The following is a 22,082-nucleotide window of genomic DNA, read 5'->3' as shown; positions in this document are numbered from 1 at the left end:
AAGTTTCTAAACAGGAAATGCATAGGTCAGAAACCTACTTGTGCCTGTGGGGAGTAACTGCATTGTGTGCTCCTGGCAGGGTGTCCAGGATGGGCAATGAGAGCGGAAACCCCCCCCCGCACTGAACCAATGCACTAAAAGATACACATTCACTGAGACTAGCCACAAACCAAAGATACAGGGTTACACAACATATTTGGCCAATTCTAAAAAAAAATAAAAAAATTTAAAAAAATTAAAAAAAAATTAAGACTTTGATGATTTTTATGCTTTTTTTTTTTTATTTTTCAATTAATGTTTGGTTATTTCAATACATTTAAATTGGGGTTTTATGGTGACAGATAAAATGCATTCAAACATTCAATTTCTAGCAATAGTGGAATTATGCTTGGATAAATTAGGTTCTGCTTTAGGAGAGTCATAAGTATTTTGTAACAGTTCTACATTTCATAGCAACCTGCATCTACCCATTCAGTGTCTGATCAAGAGGGAATTCCACATTTGATAGTCTGCAAGCGGGAACCACAAAAACTAAATATTAACTTGGATCCTTTATTAGATATATGTGCAGCTACATGGACTGAGAAGCCCAAAAAGCGCACAAGTTCTCACAGTGGTGAGGAAAGGAACCTTTCAATTAGCCATCTGCACGCCGACATACCTCTCATTAAACTCGTAAATCACTATTCACGCACTCAGAAACAGTTTCCACAAAGCACAGTGCCACATGCTCCTTGAAGAACAGAGCAAATATTTAATGAACTGAGAATGTTACATTTCTGTGTTAACAGCACAGCTTGCCTATTTTTAACCAACCTTTTCTTTAGATAAGGCCTTGATCATCTGAGCTGTGATGTGCCCGTCTGATTTACCAATCATGCCATCTTCTTTGTGGCTCCTGCTTGGCATTTCTTCTGGTTCTTTATGAATAGGCATGGCTCTTCCAACCACACACATTAGCTTTGTCTCCAGAGGACCCAGTTTTAAGTATTCCTTAAGAAGAAAGAATATTATTCTTCTTCAATTACATAGAAAAGCAGCCGTTCTTCAAAAAACCCCCAGCAATTTTCCTTTTAAAAGCAACTGTAAAGATGCTGCCCTGGGGTTGCTATGTTTGGTAATGTCAGTGTTAATGGGCTTGGTTTACAAGCCAAGCTCATCTTAGGACCTGCAGCCCTGCTGCCCTCTTTTCCTGTGTGTTTTCACCAACAACACTTTCTCTGCAAAACCAAATTCTGCTCCTAAGTTCACTTCTGTGAGAAGAATTAAACTAATCCAACAGCTCACTACTGCCAAAAGAGAGAGGTCCAAGTCCAGCCATGCGCTTCCACCACGTCTGTGCTGGCTCTGGTCTTCTCCAAACCTCTGAGTCAATTCAGTTGACTAATCCAACAGAAAACTAATTCAGAAGGAGAAAAAAAGGCAAGCTTTGCTGCTGGGTTAGTGAGTGAACTGGCTACAGAAAAGGCTGACGTGCACTGTGGGTTCCCTAAGGGCAGGAGCAGGACCATAAAGCCAAGGCCAGGGAGAGGGAAGAAAGAATTTGACCGCGCAAGTTCTTGTATCACCTCTATTTAATAAATGCTTTCATAATAGTTGCCAATGCAACTTCACCGTTTGCAATTAGACCTTCATTGTTATAAAGTACAAGATGTCAGCAGCACCTATGTCCTTTCGTGGGGTGGGCTCTGATCAAGGCAACAAGATGATTTCTCTGATCACAAGTTTCAGTGTATTAATCAAACTAATGCCAAATTTCTAGAAAAAGAGGAGTTACTGGGTTTGTCTGGTTTTTTTTAAACTCATTACTGAGTATGTCTGAATAGAATACTCAAGAGTAAAGAAACATGGAGAACCATCTTCACACAGCAAGCCCCGCAGTCTGCCCCACATTGATATCATCTTTAATTTGCCGTAGAAATCGATGATGTAATGTATTGTCTGAGAGTAATTAGTTTATTTAGAAATGTATTTAAGTTTTCATAACTCAAGGATGTATTATCAAAGGCACCCAGGAAACATCTTTTTGCAACTTAGGATCAAGGATCTCCTGAAGCAGACGCCACCACCTCTTTTGAGAACCACACACACTCTATTTACATATAACCTGTACCTTTTTATTTTCTCAAACCCCGTATTTTGGACCCAGGAACACCTTCAGCCTGGCCTTCTGTTGAAGGAATAAATTACTTGTTGATCGCTTAATTCTACTATGCAACATGAATTCTAAAGGATCAGCATCTAAGCAAATGAGCCTGTGCAATACCATAGAAAACTGTCACTAGGTGACACTCAGAATTCTTTGTAGGGGGAGCTTCATCCTGCCACTCACATATGCTGATTCCTAGGATACCATTCAATTGCCAAAACGACGTGTCTCGTGCTATCAGAAATGCCCTAAGGCATCCAAAACATCCACATGAGGCTGGCCTCCATGACGCAGAACCTCTGCTATTTTGGCCCAGCATCTGAAGGACAGGGAGTGCCTTAACCATCTCAACTAGCACCAGATGCCTACAATTAAACATCTGAATTGTACACTAGGTAAAAGACATTGGAGTTTTTTCTGCTGTAATACCACCAGGAATAGAAGGCTCCTGGCAGTAGCTCATGTTCTATACTGAAATATGTTTGTGTCAGTGAAAGACCCGATTACTTTAACTCATACCTGGAAATCTTTTTCATCTTCATGCAACAAGCTATCAAGAGTTGGAGTGAATAACTTTTCCCACAGCTCCTCATCACTGTCTTGAGGCTTCTCATTCTCTGTTTTAGACTGAATCTTCCGAAAGGTGTTTTTTTTCTGGCAGGGGACTGTGGCACTTCTGAGGCTTTCATCTCCATCTGTATTCGCTTTTTAAAGAGAAGAACAATGATGTGTATGTAATTGTTAAGCTTTATGAAGATCAGAATTAGTACTTGGTACAAGCATTGCCTGTAGTCTTTAATGTGGGTTGGCCAGTGAGATGTGAAGAACAGCTTGGGAGGATTTTTAATTGGCAATCCAAGCCAAATGTTGATTTTGCTCCCTGGTATTTTTATGTTTATTTCTGCTCACAATTTCTGATCAAGAACAGGAACAGAAATGGATTGGAGGTTAGAAGGAATCCCTGTGGGATGGGGCAAGGGAAAAAAAAAGAGCTTTTATCAGTTCAACTGAAAGCCTATATAGCCCTGAATAGTTAAAAAAAATAAATAGGAAAGGCAGCAAAAACAAGTATAAACTTTTTCTGTATCAATGTGTGTATCGCTATGTGTACATACATACAAGTTCCTAAAACACAGCTAGTCTACTTATAACTCCTCTGAAGAGCTCACATTTGCAGTTGACTAATTCTCAGGACGATAGACAATTCTGGACATGGACTGCCAAATTATATGTTTGCCTGGGACAGTGACTTGACCTCAGCTTATTGGAAAAAAACCCCTACTCATCCCAGTAATTATTGTAAAGGTCTAGCAAAGGTAATAGAGCTGAACTGTTCAAAGTAAACATATTTCTAAGTCAGAAGTCTCAGTCAACATGTTTGCTGTTCCCTGAAGGTTCCAGAAAGGCCAACCTATGGCTGGAACTGATCGGGACTTCAACAGACTTGTTCACGTATTCATAACTGTATGGCTTCCATTTTTGGAACTTACCTCTTCGATTTAGTTTTGCCCTTTTTTTCCCCTCTTTCTTCTACTCATGTAAAGTGAGTGAATGAAACATGTGATACTAAGGAATCCATACAAACCACACTGAATGGATAAGCACACTCATACAGTCCTTCTTGCCTAATGGTATATCCACTTCCTGGACACACCTACCAGAACAGATGGAGATTCAGCCCAAACTTCAGTACTATCCCAAACAAACTTCAGACCTATCCCAAGGCCTCAGTACTGCTTACCAAGATTTTCAGTTCAGGCTCAGCTCCATGCAGCTTCATTGGCTCTTGCTAGGGATTTATTTATAATTTAACTCTGGTGTATCTCTTTGAGCTGAATGATTGTAAACTTCAGGTGAAAGCCAGTGTAGAGTTCAAGAATGTCCTCTCAGGGACAAGACAGAATGAAGTTATGATGATATGGATCAGTAAAGAACTGATTAAGATAGGAATCATATCTTTATGAAAGATGGTCAAGCCTATTAACCACATTCCAGGCTAGCTCTATATGAGTAATTACATTCAACCTAAACACCAATATAAATTTTAAAACTGTATTACAGGCAGATTGTGGTTTTATCTTCTTAATGCAAACTACAGTCTATCATTGCTGTGATGGCTGCAATTAAGTGGGAAATTAAGTATTCACCATGTAAAACAGGCAGTTTGATAAAAAACTTAAGAAATAAAAAGTATTTAAATATTCAGTGACTTATCAGTTCTTATAAGCTGCTGGCATGTGCATTACCTGCGTACTCTCTATACTCTACTTCTTTCATTTCATCCTTAGGAAATTCATCTTGCAAGCCAGCTGTCTGGGTAAGAAACAAATGCCTATGAAATTAAAAAAATAAAGTGAAACTCATATTAGAGGTCTGAATTTTCTCTCTGAATTGTTCTGTGCAATTGTCCTGTGTGGGGTGTAGGAGGGAGGGCACCCTTTCTGAAAGCCATTTACTGCCTAACCACAAATGCAGAATAGCGCAATGTTTTAAAAATGCAATGGAGGCAGCCAGGTAGCTTAGTGGCTAATACATTGTGCTTTTTTATTCTTAGTGCCTAAATTCAGCTATGTCCATGAGACTAAAAGAAAACAAATGTTATAGTCTCCAGTCAGTCCGAGACTTAAACCACAGCTGGCAGCTCTCTCTTAAAAGCAGTCCAAAGTTTGGAGAGGAGAGAAAAATGGTCACTTCTTAAGACTTGGAACTTTTTTATGCAATATGGCTGAAATCACTAAGCCAGGACTGGAAAAGGAAGATGAATCATTCCCATTGTTACATTGTGCTTTTAATACCATTAGTGTTGACATTTTGCAGCTAAATTAATCTTTCTCTAGGGAACAAGTTAAATAATTTCAAAATACAAGAAACAGACACCTCTATAGACAGACCTATCCCAAGGCCTCTTCCTTACTCAGTACCAGGTCATCTGTTTCACTTGAGATTGCAAAACCCCGTATATTTGCATATTAATCTTCACATCCTTAAACATTTTGCCAACAATAAAGGAAAAATCTATTACTCAGCATTTGGTCTGAGAAGCTGGGTCTGAGACAATTACAAGAGAAAGAAACTATTTCCAAGCCCTAGTGGTATCCCCACTAAAAGAGAGTGAGTGTTGTTGGGTCTTAATAGATTATTAAAGAACCCAGTTTCTTCCCTGAGTTTTGGTATTTAGAGGGTTACAATGTCACCCTCATCCTTCAGAGACACAAGTCCCACACACACTTAGTCAAATCCTGCCTCCCCTCAACTGGGAAACTACCTTGGCTTTGTTGTGGGAGAGCCCAAATAGCTCTAGAGGCAGGAAAAGGCATTATCTTTTTTAAAAAAAATTAAATCACTTTTGAATCTGTAAAGGCATTTTACCTGGGCACTCTCAGATTCTGAAGTTTGCCATCAATCAGTTTTGTCACTAAACCAATATTTTCTTCTTCCAGAAGCTGAATAGAGGCTTTCAAATCACTTACTTCCTTTTGATACATCTTAACCTTTTGACAATTAAATAAAATAATAATAATTAAAAAAATAATCTTAAAAAGAATATACTCATTTTGGAAAGCTTTCATAGTAACTATCTTAATAGCACACACCTAGAAAGAATGCAGCTCTATCAACAAGACTGCACATTTGGTGGAGAAACCTAGTGACATATTTTCAGGCAAAGGGAAGGTCTCACCGGTTCTTTCACACCTTTTTTAGAACCCTTTACTGGCACAACTCTGTCAATCACAGCCACACATTTGGGCTATGCAACCCTGATAGCAGAACCTTCTCATGTAGCCAGACAGGTCTGGGAGACAGAAGCTCTGGATTTTTCTTTTTTTGCTTTCACATCAGAGCTTTGAGAGAGAAAAACCTTCTTTGTAGAGTTAAATTCAGACTCTTGCTCAGCAAGTGTTGCTTTTCTAATTTCTGCCTACACACAAACCCTTCTTACCCAGAATTAGTGAAGCTTTCAGTCCAAGTGAGCCATGACATTGGCTAAACCCCAGGTTCCACTTTCTTTTGGTCTGGTAATTGCCCCATAGCTCCATGAAGTTGTATTAACCAAAGGACACCAGTTATTCAGGTCCCACAATTCCTCTCACTTGTCCTGAAGTACAAGCAAGTTCTTACCCCTTCACTGGGAAGTGCAACATGCTGTGGGATGGATACCTTCCCAGAAATCTTAGTCATATGCACACCTTTAAAAACAGTACCTGTGATCTGAATGCATCTGTTCTCACCAAAGCCAAATTAATCCAGCCATAATCATCCAAATTTGCAGTTAAAATCTAGTTCCCATTTCTCCCAGGGATTAAAAAAAGGTGAAAATGACAGGACATTAACCAGTAACAGGATGTGGCTTGGCACAATGAGGTGACGCAGCTTTGCACCATCCCGGTGTGACACAGTAACCATGGAAAAATGTGACTGGAGTCTCTAAATCTGTTCTAATTTGGAGGTAACTAGTTGAGGGCTGATTTGGTAAGTCATTTTTCAGTTCAGTGGCCAAATTGGAAAAAAATGATAAGTTTTGAACTTAGTGAAAGTGAAATTTTTGGTTTATCTCCCCAAAAGAAAATACTGGAAGAGTCTGTCAGCTACATGTAAACACAAGCCTGTAAGAAAATAATTCATCTGTATAAGAAAATCAGAGAAAATGAATGGGTGAATTCAGAGGACTGGAGAAGTTAGTGATAATAATTTTGTTTTCCACAATAATTCAAAGCACTAATTCATAACATAGGAAACTAGTAACATAGGAAACTAATTCATAACATAGGAAACTTCTAGTTGAGAGGAAAGAAACCCACATCCCTCAACTCTCAGGAGAGGGCCTGTCAGGACATAAGAGTACTCCAAATTGGATCTCCCCTGTTGACACTGCCTAACGTGTGTAAAATTCGTTAAGTGTTCAGTGAGACAGGGAGAAGGGAAGTGCATTCATATTCATTCAGTGATAGGATGTATAGATTTGAGCTCCTGGTTTTTATATAGATTAAAACATTAATTCCCTTCTGTTGACCCCTATCTCATTGCCTCAGAAGCTGTGGTTTGGACACCCTCCCTGGAAAGTTAAAGATGTAAGCTCAGAGCTCATTAAGGGGAAGAAGGAAAGCTGTATCCCTGCATACTGGCAAGTATCTTAAACTAGTAAGTAAAATGGAGAAACCTCTGCCAGGTTTGTTGATGTGGCAGTGAAAAAATAATAAGTTCATTTATTAATTTCCCAAAAGGTGTTGCTCAGTTCTAAACTGTGAGGTTGTAAAGGTGGGAAAGATATTTCCTCTAAATCTCTTGCTTAGATTTGATCACAACAAAGAATCTGTATTGATTGGAACAGATACAATCAAACTTTAACCATAGAAAAATCAGTTTCCCAAATTTGGCTCACAAAAAAGTTTTTTCTTGACAAAAGTTACAACTATCTAATATATAGCTCTATATTGCCATTAAAGAACAGTATAAAAGCTATCAAGTAATCAATTACAGCTATATACAATTTTGATTTTCCTCTCTTCAGTGTACTAATCTCCAGGGTGTCTTTATTATCTCCCATTTAAAGCTGTCTCAAGCCCTTTCTCCAAAAATGTTTCCAACATCCATATCCATTTTCTTTCAATATGGCAGCACTAGAATTTTAACACAAATCCAAACTACACTCTTCAGATACTTACATGGTTGAACCTTTACATTATTTAGTATCCCAATCTCATAAGATATAAATACTTAATTGTACAGTATGTTGTAGTCATCCACATAAGTGCTCGGGCAGGAAAATGCCCGAGCTTCATTTGTGAAAGTAGATATTCACCTTTTACCTTTGTTCATCACATACACTGTTTGCTACTCAGGATTACATGTTAATTACAGGACAATCACTCTCCTTTTCCTATGAAAGTCTTCAGATGCCCATCATTGGAAACAGTTATGTCTGTAGGCCATTGTATTTCAAACCTGAACTGCCATGATAAACTGTATGCAAGTGGTCCTCTTACCTCTTCTTTTAGCCATTCATTCTCTTGAATTTCTCTGCGACTGCTTTTGTCTAAGTATCTTACAGCTTTCTGAGAAAACACAATTTAAGATCATCTCATCTCAAAGCGGGACTTTGACAGCGCTGCACACTATAAAGAAGAACCTTCTGCTGTTTAGCAGAAAATAATTAAGAAACATCCACACAACAGACTGTAGCATTCCTTGAGGGATTACACGGGGTCTAGTCCACAAGGCCAGCTGTTTCTTCTCGATCATCCAGCCTAGTGCGGTTTATATGTCAAGCAATTTACCAGTATTTTGTAATTTCCCATATTAAATTAAAACATTTTTGCCTAACAAGTTCTGCTATGTTCCCACTACTGCTCAAATCTTCCTGTTTTCAGGAAGTCAAACCTTTAATTATTAAAAAACCCAACCAATATTACAAATGAGGCAGTACTGATCTACAAGTGACTTAAACACGTAGAGGTCTATGCTAATGAGCCAAGGCTACAATGTAATTATTGATGTCAGTAAGTTGAAAGGAACAACTGGGAGGAAAGATGACCCTGTAGATCACAATAAAAACAGTCCTTTGGATTATGTTTTCACATGACTGAAAATCCCAGCACTGAAGTCAAGGAGTTTAAATACCTAATGGGCCCAACCAGTGGTTTGTACTGAAGTATGCTTTGCATTTTGTGAGTGTAAAAAGTCATCACCATAAATACTTTGTAAATCATGTTTGCAAATTAGAGCTGGCAGAGATGACAAAAATTCGGTATAGCAATAAGCCTAAATTTTACTGTAGGCTGCACTATTTTGACATTTTAAAAATGTACTTTACAAGTACAAAACTTTTTTTCCCAATTGATGCATATTTCCATGCAGACAATCTCTTAGTGTGTTACTGTTTTTTGTAGTCTATGCAAGGTCATAGCAAAAGTGACATGTTCTTGAACCAGTCATATCAGCGTGTGGTGCCCCAGTTTCCCATACTTCGTTTGTAAAATGCCCTCACATCTACTCACTGTTAATCTGATGTTAAAAAAAAAAAAAGGTACATGTGTGTATAACAATAACCAATACCATGTTTAGTAAGAGGATTTACTCTCAATTTATAAGAAAATTTCCATGTCTTAATTCTAATTAAAATAATTATTAATGCAGAGTACATGAATCCTAACCATGATGCAGTTAGCACTTTTTAAAAAGGCAGAAGGAATACCTCAGGGGCCTGTTCCTTACTTAACTCCATATGCCTCTCAACCAGTCTGTCATTTTCTTCTTTCAATGCTTCCAAAGCATTTCTGTAATATTCTTCAAATCAAAAAAAAGAAAATCAGAAATCAGTATTTGACATCAATTTCTCCTGACAACAAATAGATAATTGGGATGTTGTTCCTAAACTGGAACTTATCAGCCAGCATCACGTGTATAGATGCTTCACAGAAAAGGATTCAAACATTCTTCCCCATAGAAATTGTCCTCCGAAACCCAAAGGCCAGTAGCATTAACTACAGAACTAGAAATATGAAGTGGCTTACACATTTCTGGTGGCAATTGCAACAGCTGAGCAATTCACTGCTAACTGAGCAGTAAACTGAGCAATTCTCTGCTAAAATATTGATCTTAAGACTAAATTTTGTCTCTATCAATAGCAGAGCTCCTGGAGTCGTGTGAGAGATTTGCTTAGAAAACTTATTTCTTAGGTATAGAAGCATATTAGATCATCTTATGCACATAGTATTTTTTTCAGACGGTTATTATACAGAGCCTAATAAATTTTCTGTCTTATCTAAGCCTTCCGGGGGTTCCAATTTGACAACAGGGCAAAATGAAGAACATGGCAATTGCCTCAATGATTTGCTTTCATTGTTACTTGTGGTCATTATTTAGAAAGCGTGTCTTATGTCAAACTGAATTTGTTTGGCTTCAAGTTCTCGTCATTTACTATTTAATCATTTAATCGTTCCCTTCAGTTGTTTTTGTGCTATTCTAAATAGCCCACTGCTGCCTGGTATTTCCTCCTTTTGAAGGAATGAATGAGATTGTAGTAATTTTCTTTGAAGGAAGGCACTTCATACTTGTTCCAGAGGCTTGAAATTCAGCCTAGTTCTGCACTTGTGTTGCAGACAGCCTACTGCTGATCTGGCTGTAAATGAGTATCTGGTCATGGACCCACTGTGAAGTCAAAGGCAGGCAAATACGAAAGGTCCATTAGTTGTGCAGTAGTTCTTAACACTGTGGGAGCTGGCCTGCCTTAATCAATCCACCATCCAGTCTTGGCAGAATGAAATGGAAGTACTTACATGCTATAATTAATTAATCTTTTCATTCTTTCAGACAGCTAAACAACCTGAGTTGTACTGGGAGAATGAAGAAAAGGAGGAACTTTTCAGACATATTTATTGTTTCTAAGGAGGCTATTTTCCCTAACTCTCTCACTGCAACACTGTTTTCCCTACACCTCTCGTAAGTGTATAGTTCTCTTTTGTTTCCTCTCCCTTCCAGCAATTTTGTTTAAAATGTCATCTCCAGACCACATGAACTGTGCCAATGTCGAGCCCTTCAGTGGTACCTACAGAGACAGAAATCTCTTCACCTATGCTTATTCCCTAAGCCTGTTACACGTTCAAGGAGTGAACAAGCCCAATTTTCTGCCACATCACTCTGGAAGCTTGTTAGTTCTGGTTTTTGGTTTGGATTCTTTGTTTTTGTAAGCTAGAAGACTGTAATCCCCAGCCACTTTATAAGTTCGATTTTAGGAAGTTGAGTAAAATAGTATCCTAATATCCAGTAGTGGCAGCATCATTTTGCAGTATGTTAATCAGGCAACTGTTACATGTACCTCTGTAATGATCTTTTTATAAAATACACTTCCATTCGATCACAAATTTTTGGCTCTGTACCCTGTGACATGCAGGAGGACAGACTGCACGTTCCTACTGGCTCATTCTGGCATTCTATGAAAAAGAGAATGGGCTTTTATATTTCATATTTCAGCAGCTGTATAGCAAAGTTTTAAATTGACTAAGAATACAGAAAACACATAATGAAAAATATCATCAACCTCTCCAGAATATAGAGATCGATATCTGATAAGCTATCTGGCAATGTAGAAAGCACAGTGCAGATCTTAATCAAGATAAAATATGTTTCAAGAGACGAAAAGATAGCTGACTGGCTCTTATCCACAGTAGTTGATGCCTGGTAATAGTTGGCACAGAATATACAGAGACCCTTAGAGCAGTGTCACTGCCTGTTACTACCAGCTGCTCGGCTGTGGTCATGCATACTGAGAGGGACATAAAGGAAGAAAACCAGGACATCCTTCTCCCATTAGAAGCATGGGTTATGTAACAGCAAAACATTTAAATGATTTTAAAATAATGCAGTAGTAAAGAAATCTTTGTAAAGCACTCAGCACCACAATACATAAGCTCTCAGATTACTTCTACTGTTGTGTCAGTATTGAAACAGTTCCCAGTATGTGTATGTGTCTGTACTGGCAATTTTGCAGGGCCTCGTACACGAGGCTACGCAACTGGGAGGCAAAGTTCAGACCACTGGCTGAACAGCTCCCTCTAGTTCTGCGTTTAAACCAGTATGATAAATTCAAAAGACTGTTCCAAGAATGAGCTCATACTACTTTCCTGTCAAAGGAGTCTTCAACATGTGAAGTGCTTGTAGCATGACAAGAAGCAACAAGAGCAGAGTCAACATTTTCAAGTATGACTCCTAAGGGAGACCTGTGTGTAGGTGACCTAAATACATGTAGACCTATTTTTAGAAAACCGCTGTGCTTCATAATAATATTTTTAAAATATGAGTTGCCTATATTTTATGAGAAAATCATCAGAAGACAAGGTTATCAGTTTCTTTGAGTGTTCATAATTTCTGCAACTTCATAAAACAATTTAATAAAGCGACTTTTATGGAAACAGAGAGTTCTTCCATTTTATAGGATTATGTACTCTAGGTGCACTGTCTTGCAAAAGTTGATATAAGTTACTATAACCTGACAAACTAAATTCATAATTTAATTAATTCCAAGAATTAATACAGAAAGAGCTTATAAGACATGCATTACATGAGCTGTAAACTGACCTGTAGCCGTTTGAAGGTCATCTTTGACTTCCTTGATCTCTTTTTCCAGATTCATAATCCTGTTGGCCTGTGCTTTACTTCCCACATTTTTGTACTCTAACCAATAATCCCTCTCACTCTGCTTTACTGAAAGTCTTTGCTCAGTTCCTTCGATCTGGGAGTGCAGATCTATTAAAGTAAGAATGTCAGAAGACAAGTTCATTACCAATTTCTTGAAGTGATAGTTCATATTTCTTACAACTTCATCAAATTAATTAATAAAGGCATTTTCACTGGGATTGGAGAAAGAAGGGTGATTCTTCTACACTACAGCATGATGGCCTTATATAGTGTCAAGGGCCACCATCATTGCTGAAAACAGCTTGATCTTACTCTGCCAAGGAGACACAACAGTTCTCACTGAAATCTTGTAACCAAAGACACACGTGACTTCACTCTTACTGAGAATCACAGGGATGGCAGCCAGAACTTTCAACAATCAAAACCGCTCATTTTTACTGCCATCAATAATTTTTTTTATCTTCCAGTGGAACCAGTGCATAGAGCTTTCATGACTTTTAACTTAATGGAAAATATGAAGTCTCTGTACTTGCACAGTAATATACATCGCTTGGAAGGAACAAACCAGATTCTAATATATGGGGTCTGTTTCTATAAAAGACTCATTTGTTCTGAATTTTAACTCAACTTAATTAACAGATTTACTTATAAGCCCTCCATAATCTCATACCACGTTTACAGAGCTTAACTTTGGGGAGGAAAAGCTTTATGCTTTTTATGCAACAAGGAAGTTGAATCTCTATTTAAAATGCACAAAAAAGTACTCAATCCTAACTGTGTAAACTGCAAACCACACTTCCACAACTCACAATGTACCTTTCAGAAGTTGTTCTTTGTCCTTAACATATTGCCATATTGCTTTCAGTGACTCTTCCACATCATCCCTAGTTACAACCTCCTTTTTATCTTGTTCTTTCTCTTCTTCTTCTATTTGTCTTAGTATCTGCCTGATGCGTGCCTGCTGTTCTTCCTTCAGAAGGTCATTCTATGAAAGAACAACAGAAGAAAAGGCATGTATTAAAACATATTTAAATTAGTTTTCAAAGTTACAAACCTAAGTATTGAAGAAAAGTAAAATCTGACTTAGTACCATGATGCACTGCAAAAACACTCAGCTAAACAGCTATTTTTCATATTCAAAAAGGATGGAGCAGAAGGGAGAGTTTGTATCTCAGAAGTTTCTCAGTAACTTCAAGACCATAACAAGGAAATGAGAGACAAATGTGTGCCATACCTTATTGGTGCAGCACATGAATAGTCCTCTGTTGCCTGGAAAGAAAGTTCCTGTTGGTTGATTTAATAATATTTATTCGTACGAGTTATTTACTTTCCTTCAAGATTCTTCATGACAATTTACCACCTTCAGGTAGAAATGTCAGACAATCAGGTCACTTGCACGTAACCACAAAAAAAGATTCTTGTCAGAGCTGGAATTAATTATACCTACTGATTCCACAACTGTGATTATATCCCCTTGCCCTGACCCTCTCAAGTGACACTCAAATTATTTGAAATTACTGATCGTGTATGCTTGCTCCCAAAGGATACCATAAGGGAGCAAATAACCATATCAGCCAAACTGTAACAGCAACTATGCCATAGAGAAAGTCTCAAACATCTCTCATTTCTAAAAGGAACTAAACCACTCAGAAATGTTAAGCAGGAAACAAAGAAGGGAGCCCAAAGAACTGTAAAAAAAATGGCTAAATTGAACAAACCGCACTTCAAGCATGCCCTGAAGTACCTTGCACAGTCTAAAATACAAAGGAGTCCCTGAGAGACCAGCAGCAAACTGGGGGAATAACTGTAAGAGACTTCAGATGTCTGCAGAGAGAAGAGCCAACATGCCACTTCCACTGATAGTTAAAACCACAAATGAAACACAATCCAGGCTTCAAGACTGAAAGAACACCAAGGAAAGCTAAACAGATGGATACTTACAAAAGCAGGGCAAGTATTGGGCATGGGAAGGACACAGAGACATTGTTTCAATGCCATAGGAAGTGCAGGCTGCAACATTGTTTAATAACATGATCTACTTTAAGGATTTTTGAGCGATTTGAATTCATTTTATTAGGTAACTATATATATATATACACACACACGCTTTCAAAGTCTACTGCTCTGCTCTCAGTTATCAGATGTCATATTATGGTTCTTTATATACTATTCTTTATATACAGTTCATACGTATGGTTCTTTAAAGTGTCACTCAAGTGTGATCAGTAGTTACAAGACCTTGTTCTAAAAATGACCCAACACAACTCTTACTCCGCAAGAAAGTAAGCCTTCATCGAGCAGTGCTAAAAATTGCACCTAGACAATTGTATGATGTTCTTTCTTCTTTGTTCACTTTTCATTGTAACAAAGTTTGTAAGAATAACTAAACTCTCATAGAAACCTGTGCAATTCCATTACCTCAGAAGTGAATCAAAGGTCAGCAAATCTCAATACTTGGTCAGATCTGCTAGTACTACTGACAAAAATGAAGTTAATATTGTTTATTCTTTGTGCTCTGAAATATTGAGGAATATTTGCAGGGTTGTTTGAAAAGGCACATCTGAATATACTGCAGTAAAGTTACCTACTGAAAGGGGGCTCACTGTCCTATGTTTGCTGCGGAGTAAGATTAAATACTCATGTGGTTAATGAGGATCTTGTGTGCATTGGAAAACACCTTTGCTGAACTCACTTTACCTTATTGCTGTGTCCTATTCTGCTGTGTTCTACTCCTGCAGCTCCTTTTTTCCATGGCTATATTTAGGACATTTATGCTTTATTTCACATTTAATTCAGCTAACACTAACTTTTAAGCATATAAAGTGACTCACTAACTCTAGTTTCATTGACTGTAAGAAATTCACGGCAATTACTAGTTGTAGTGAATGTAGTAGTAAGATTAAAAGAACAAACTTGAATCTGTGAGTTAAAATACCACATATAAAACGTGTTGAGAGGAGGATGCATGGTCACTCACTCTTTTATGACATTCTTTGTTCTTCTGTTCCACTTGTTTCAGATCAAACAAAACCCGATCAATTGCTGCTTCTTTTGTCTCAATTCTGTGGAGAAAGAGCAAAGAAAGAGACATTCTTACAAAAACAGAAGAGAGAGAGATGTTATGTAAGCTAGATTGGAAATGTACTGAAATGTTTAGTTTTGTATCCTATTGCTTGACTAATTTATGTAGATACTACTGTCTGCTTACTACATATAAAGAAATTATTTCCCATATACATATGGACCTTCATGTTAGTTTGGGTCTCATACTCCTACTGAGAAAGACCCCCTGATTATACTGTTCCTTTGTAACCACTAAAGAGGATTCAGCTGGTTTATTCTTTCTGGATGTGGTTTAGCTGGCCTATTGCACAGGCCTCTTTTAGGACAAGATTATTTGTGCTCCAGAAATATTTATTACTCACCACTCACTATAAGGAAGCCTAGGCAACTCATTCAGACATGGGTCAGATGAATCCCAAACTGGAGAATTAAATGGGATTTGATTCCTCTGAAAATGTGGTTTGTTGAGCTTCATAAACTGCATTTGTACACCAAGAACTTGTTAGCCTTTAAGACGCACTAAAGGAATAGGGACTGCAGCCCGAGTAGTATCCTCTAAGTATGTTTAGACATTTTTGTCAAAGAACTAGCTCATTTCTTTCACAATTTTCTTAGACTACTTTGCCACAGCTGTAAAATAAGTATTTTTTTTCTGCCGTTCTCTCTTCTAGAATGAGAAACATTGGATTGCAAATGGTGTCTATTTGCAAAATTCTCTGTAATCTTTCCCTCTGTTCCCAGAATTCGTTCACCTTATGACACAATAGAGGCAAGTATTACAATTATCACAATGTCTTTTACTGTTTCAACAGCTATTGTTCCTTCAGTTTTCTTTTGAGAGTTTTTTTGCCCCTCCCTATTGTATTAAGTTGTTTTAAAAGAAGATCATTTTTCCTGGCTAAGTTTGGATCACTCAGTCATGCAAACTACAGGTTACACAGTTTGCATCCTCTGGTGTCCGTGTGCTCCAAAGTATTCTCCAGGTTTTCCACTAAGTACAAGGACATTAGTTAGAGAGACTAGACCAGAGATACAGGGGTATGGTGCTGATAGCTACAGCAAAAATATATCACTTATTAGACAGAGGTGACAGCTTGGCCACACAGTGTGACCTCCTAAATTACCTGCCATTTTAACCCATTTCTGTATTTTGAATACTGATGATGGTCTTGATTTCTGCTACTTTAAGATTTTCCATGAAGTGGCAGTTTATATCAGTCACTTTGTTAATGTAAAAAAAAAAAATTACATGAGTAGAATAAATATTTGCTATATTTTCAAACTTTCCTCTTTAGATTATTTTTCTACGGTATTTGTCAGATTCAAGAAGCTATAAAACAGCTAGATTGATGATTCCTTTGGTACAATTTTTCCCAGCTCTGCATACTAGGTTTCATCTAGATGATTTAATCATCTAGAAACAACACTCTTCTCCAGTACCATGACAGTTTTATCAGTCATCTATAGGATGTTACTAGGGCAAGTAATTAATTGGATTGTTGTTACTATGGCAAGTAATTAATGGAATTGTTGTTCCCAACCAATCCTGAAACAGAAAACTGTACTGAAAATGCAAAATAACAAACTTACTATGAACAGTTACCATTCTTCAATGTACAGAAGAAAAAGCAGGCATGGAAGTTAAATAAATATTACATGCTTGATAAATCCTAAACCAGAATGAGACAGATACTCTCTTGTATGATTTGCTGCTTTGTTCACTCAAGTGGTACAGAGAAGTTATAGATTACAGAAGTGAAGAGAGGGAGAGAAAGAGAGAGCAAGAGGGAAAGAGAGGAGAGGTAGAAACATAAAGACAGAAAGAAAAATACTTTTCTTCCCTTTTCCCCCTACTGTTGCTGTAGAAACTAAGTATCTTTTGTTAGTACAGCACACATTTCAGTGGAAGACTCTTCAGTCAGTCATTTTCTTGGATATTTAAATATACATAACAATAATTTTGCCAGAAAGCACTGGGTTTTTTTTTTCCTCAGCTTAATAATAGAGTTTGCTTATTTCTTCTTAGCCTAATAAATAGGCTGGTTTGTTGACTTTTTGGATCATATTTATTTGTGATAAGATTCAGCTAAATCTGGTCTGGTTTACTATGGAAACTTAGTACTCTGTTCTTTGTAAAATGAAATAGAAAATCCCACATAAGTCCTGTAAACTCCTATAGATGTCACCAGAACTATATGTGGTTGCTCTTCAGTTTGCTTACCCTGCTTTTCATTTCTATACCAAGGCAGTAGTTCTTGCTCCCTAAGTGCTGATAATTGTTGGATATTGGATGCTGTTGAGGTTTTTCCCTTTCTATCTCTGTCTCTTTGATAAAAGTCACAGAGCTTAATTTTTCTCCTTTCCATCATCTAGTCAAGAGATTGGAGATCAAATAAATTGGTAACTACTTCAGATATTCCCCCCTTAGCTCTTTATTTTTTGCTGCTTGATTTTAAGTTATCCCTCCATTACTTTCAAAATAAAACACTCTCCTCTGTGCTCCACTCTCAGCTGCACCAAGGGAGCATACTGTAGGTCTTGAGGTTCTGACTGGTGACTACATACCTCTGTGCACATCAAGGAATCCTAAAAAATACAGTCAAATGTGATCTTGCTGCTTTAGAGTACACTGATCAAAAGCTTGCTACTAACAGACAAAAGTGTGGGGTTTTTGTTTTTAATAAAACTCCTTTTCCCAAGTTATAACCTAACTGCATAAAATTATTTCTGACCCACTTAAATGCTTTCTTATAGTTTAAAAAGTATGTATTTCCAAAATAGCCTTGAAAACCCGAACAAGAACACAAAAGAACAGTACACAATTGCCACAGTCAGTCAGCTGAGGGTCTGAATTGGTTAAGTTGTCTTTGTTATCTGCTTTATCCATTCACGCATTCTATATGAGTAAAAAGCTAAATATATTAAACCTACTGAAATTCTAGTAAGGCTTCTAGGAAAGCTGATTCAGGATCCGTAAGTTGCTCTTCTGGTTTCTCCTCTTTCTTCTTTCCTTCCATGCTTTTTGTTGTACTTGTGCTAAAAGTTAGATCTAAAGGTAGGAAATGGCAAGCAGAAAAGAAGGGCGGGGGGGAGAGAAAGGAATGATTTACAAAATGTTGTATGTTCACCAGCCTTTGTCACTTGTGACAAGTTCTTAACAGTTCTGAAATACACAAAACAAGGTGGTTTGTTGACAACAGTAATCCTGCCCAGGGCAGCACTCAGGCCCGTGGTTTTGGGACATTTTTAGGACATCCTGAAGTGTTGTCCTGAGTAAAGGATACGTTCCTGAACAGTGGCCTCTATCACTAGTTATTTATTGCATCCCTTGTTGCAGGCTGTATTTTACATTCATGCAAATCAAACAAGCAGTTGTTCCTTTTCCAGTCCTTTGTTTCTTTATCAGGCTTGTTTTATCAAGTCCACTTGTTAATATGCATCTCTCTCCCTCGCCTTCTGTTCTCCTAGCACTGTGAATATTTGCCTTTCACTGCAACTCTGATACCAGTTTTCATTGTCAGAACTGGAACAAAACCACTCTCTGAAGGGATATGCATGTCAGCAGTATTCCCTGGGCGTGTTGTCACAACTACCAACCTCAGAATTCAACTGAGAATGAATAGTTCTGTAATGGAACTGGTAGCATATATTATATAAAATAAAAAAAGTCACAAGAAAAGGGCACTTATGAAGATTCCTCACTTTTAGCAGTCACATAATCCAATGCCAAGGCCAGATTAGTTCATATAACATCGGAAGTTTTTATTACTGCATGAGTAGAAACATTGTATATAACCTGTTTTCATATTAAACTGCTTTTCTGAATTTAAGTTCTGAATTCTAACAATTATCACTCTAGCCAAGAGCTAAAATTGATAACAACTTGTTCTGTGACTAAATACAGAAGGCTGGATACTTTTCCTATTAAAATGAGCACAAGGAAACAGGGGGAAAAAAAATAAATCAGTGGAAAGCCACATACCAAGCCTGCCAAATCGCTGTAAAATCAAGGGAATGAAGTTAAACCAACTATTGACAGATGCACTCTAATCCATATGCTGGTGCACTCACCATACCCTGAAGCAAGGCAATGTCAGCTTTCTGTATACAAAATAACTTTCTACCCTAAATGAGTAGTTGATGCCTGCTGATGAAACAAGTGAGGGTGCTGAGGGCAGGCAGTGCGCTGCGTATTGCAGAAAGGCATGTAAAAGGAATGCTCACTGTGTGGCAGCTCTGCAAGGTAAGTGAAAGAAAGGGTAAACATACCTTGGAGTCTATGTCACCACGCAGCTCCTTAGACCTTGGAATATCTTTTTCATAATGTCTTATCCAGAAGATTTTTACTCCCACTGCTGGAAACCTGTTTGTGCAGATTTTGTCTATTTGCTGCTGAAGAAAAGTTGACACTCACAGGGACAACTGTCTAGAGCTGTCAATCACAGTCTTTGCACCACCTGATTATTTAAGTCACAGATACAGCTAATCTCACTCACAGAAATCTGGAAAATTCTGACTCCCATCAGCAATATCTTGGATTTCTGAAGTGTCCCAGATCAAAGTGTTGGGTTTGGGTTTTGGGGTTTTTTTGGGGTTTTTTTTTTGTTTTAGATTTTTTTTAGTCATTTAACAGTTGCTACACATTAGTAAAATATTCTACTGTGGAACTTCGATACAATCATGCCTGTGTCACAGCATCATCACATGACTGCCCTAAAACTTACTGACATTTAGCATCCAAGAAAAAATCCTTTTGTACTTGAGCATCCACTTGAGCCTGAAGCCATATTAAGTCCTTAATATTCACACACAACCTTTGCAGATGCCAATGCAACACAGTACTTCTCATGAAACTTTTAAAAATCCTAAACACATGACTGTTGGAAGATTGAGATTTTTTTAAAAACAAGACCAAGTGAATTAAGAAAAAAAATCTCACTGAGACAGCAAGTTAGGTACTTAGGTCCCCTAGACTCCTTTGAACTTTTCAGCCCACATGCACAATACATTTTTAAGTATAAAAAAGAAGCTATTATCTTTCTTCAGTGCAGAATTAACTGAGGTGGTATTGATTCCACTTTCGCTTGAGCATTTATTTTACTGATTTTCCTAAGAAATAGAAGATCACTGCAGCAATTTCTAACTTTTTTTTTTTAAATTATTTCTGTCCCTTCCATTAAATGGATAATCAAATCCCCTGCTTAAAACTGGATACAAACTGAAACATTTTGAGCTGCAGTACTTTGAAAAGGTTTGGGTTTGTTGGGTTTGGGGTTTGGGTTTTTTTTTGGAACTCCAGCCCCAGGTGAAGAAGCAAGCAGGTCCAAGACACTGTGACCCGACTACTGTGACTATCCGGACACTCATCACAGGAACAACCTGTATGGCAGCTCACTGCTCACATCAGCTCAATCACTTCATCAGTGCCACCATACCCACACCAGCACTTGCACGCACACTGTTACCCCTGTCCCTCAAGCAGCTGCATTATCAGTAGCCTCAGGTCCCCTATCAGTAATTACCTCAGCACTCTGCAGCCACACCATAACCTCTTCCCGATCTCCAAAGCAGGCTAACAATTCCCTCTGCCCTCAATCCCTTCCCGCATGTCCCTTGCATATACTCCCCGCTACCCTCTTCATCACTGGGCACCTCAGTGGACAAAGCTGGGCCACCCTTCACAGTGACCATGGCCTCCCTGTCTGCAGCCACTAGACCCCACTGGTACTGTCACTCTGTGCCTAAGCCACTCCATACTGTCCCCCGCCACCTCTGAGCATCCACCACCAAAAAGTTCCCAAAATCAAGCTTTGAAGTACCTCCCCTTGCCCTGCCACCACCCACGTCCAAGTCCCCCTCATGGCCCTTGGCACCTGCGCCCCCCCCCCCCCCCGCCCCGTGCCCTCAAGGCCACCGCAATCCCCCGCCCCCGGCACCCAGTCACCACCCGTACCCTGCAGCACCCACACACTGTTTGTGCTCCGCATCAGCCACCCCAACCCGGCCCTGCCCCGGAAGACCCGCCGCTCCCCGCTCGGCTGCGGGCGGCGGTCGGTCGGTCGGTCAGTCAGTCGGGGCCTACCGCGCACCCCACCCGCCGCGGCGCCACCGCGACGCCAACGGCCGCCGGTCGCCAAGGCAACGGGAGCCCCCGCCCCTCCCCGCCTCTGGGCGCGTTCCGAGGGGCGGCGGCGCCCCCTGCCGGCGGCGCGCGGGAGTTACCGCCGGGGAAAAGCCCGCGCAAAGCGCTCGGCCGTCCCTCGGCGGGCAGGGCCCCGCACCCCGCGGCAGGAAGCCAGCGCTGCGGGATGAGGCGAGACACTGACAGGTGCACTGACGCGTTATTTGCTTTGTGATTCCTGTACTGGCACCCCTCCTTAGGAAATGAGAAAAGCAAATGTAAACAGCAGCACGAGGATAATTTAAGAGCTGAGAGGGATTTCCGTGTGGCAAAGGTCATGGGCCGGCCAGAGTTTCAGACAAATGGATACCTAAAGCGGCAGGCTTAACAGCATGAAGTAAAATTGCTGCTATCTTCAAGAAAAAGAGCATTTCCAATGCCACAGTAGTAGCTGCAGTTCCACACCAAATGTGAGCTGGGTCAATCATGGCTGCAGAGCCACTTTCTCAGGACAAGCTCCCTCAGCTGTCCAAGGCACAGAGATGGAGCGAGCTCCTCCACTCTAGTAATAGGCAGCCATACACTGCTGCCTGTAACCTCCTTTGCCCCATACAC

At 39.1% G+C, this 22,082-nt stretch overlaps 1 protein-coding gene across 4 annotated transcripts; it reads right to left on the bottom strand.

Moving 5' to 3' along the window:
• Positions 1-270: 270 nt before the first annotated feature.
• Positions 271-21,482, bottom strand: CCDC83 (coiled-coil domain containing 83). 4 transcript variants are annotated; one of them, XM_075742500.1, is made up of 12 exons: positions 21,429-21,482; positions 19,616-19,709; positions 18,278-18,395; positions 15,261-15,345; positions 13,100-13,268; positions 12,224-12,391; positions 9,342-9,433; positions 8,134-8,202; positions 5,519-5,640; positions 4,396-4,481; positions 2,669-2,853; positions 271-993 (listed from the first exon to the last, which is right to left on the bottom strand). In XM_075742500.1, exons 3-12 carry the CDS (start codon positions 18,361-18,363, stop codon positions 808-810), a joined length of 1,248 nt encoding a protein of 415 aa, XP_075598615.1. In that variant the 5' UTR covers positions 18,364-18,395; positions 19,616-19,709; positions 21,429-21,482; the 3' UTR covers positions 271-807. The 4 variants fall into 4 exon arrangements, with proteins under 4 accessions (XP_075598615.1, XP_075598612.1, XP_075598614.1 ...); XM_075742497.1 differs by lacking the exon at positions 21,429-21,482 and adding an exon at positions 21,300-21,419 and having other exon boundaries at positions 278-993; XM_075742499.1 differs by lacking the exon at positions 21,429-21,482 and adding an exon at positions 21,314-21,419 and having other exon boundaries at positions 278-993.
• Between the last annotated feature and the right edge of the window lie 600 nt (positions 21,483-22,082).

Source organism: Balearica regulorum, chromosome 1, assembly GCF_011004875.1.
Source record: "Balearica regulorum gibbericeps isolate bBalReg1 chromosome 1, bBalReg1.pri, whole genome shotgun sequence".
Taxonomy (NCBI): Eukaryota; Metazoa; Chordata; class Aves; order Gruiformes; family Gruidae; genus Balearica; species Balearica regulorum.
Note: the sequence above shows the minus strand (reverse complement) of the source record. Positions and strands in the feature narration are given on the sequence as shown.

Excerpts from the sequence above, each read along its gene's own strand:
- CCDC83 (XM_075742500.1), bottom strand. The coding sequence starts at position 18,363 with ATGGAAGGAAAGAAGAAAGAGGAGAAACCAGAAGAGCAACTTACGGAT. Across the intron at positions 15,346-18,277 it reads GAAGCCTTACTAGAATTTCA|AATTGAGACAAAAGAAGCAG; the intron begins GTAGGTTTAATA and ends CTTTCTCCACAG. Across the intron at positions 8,203-9,341 it reads GTAAGGAACAGGCCCCTGAG|AAAGCTGTAAGATACTTAGA; the intron begins GTATTCCTTCTG and ends GTGTTTTCTCAG.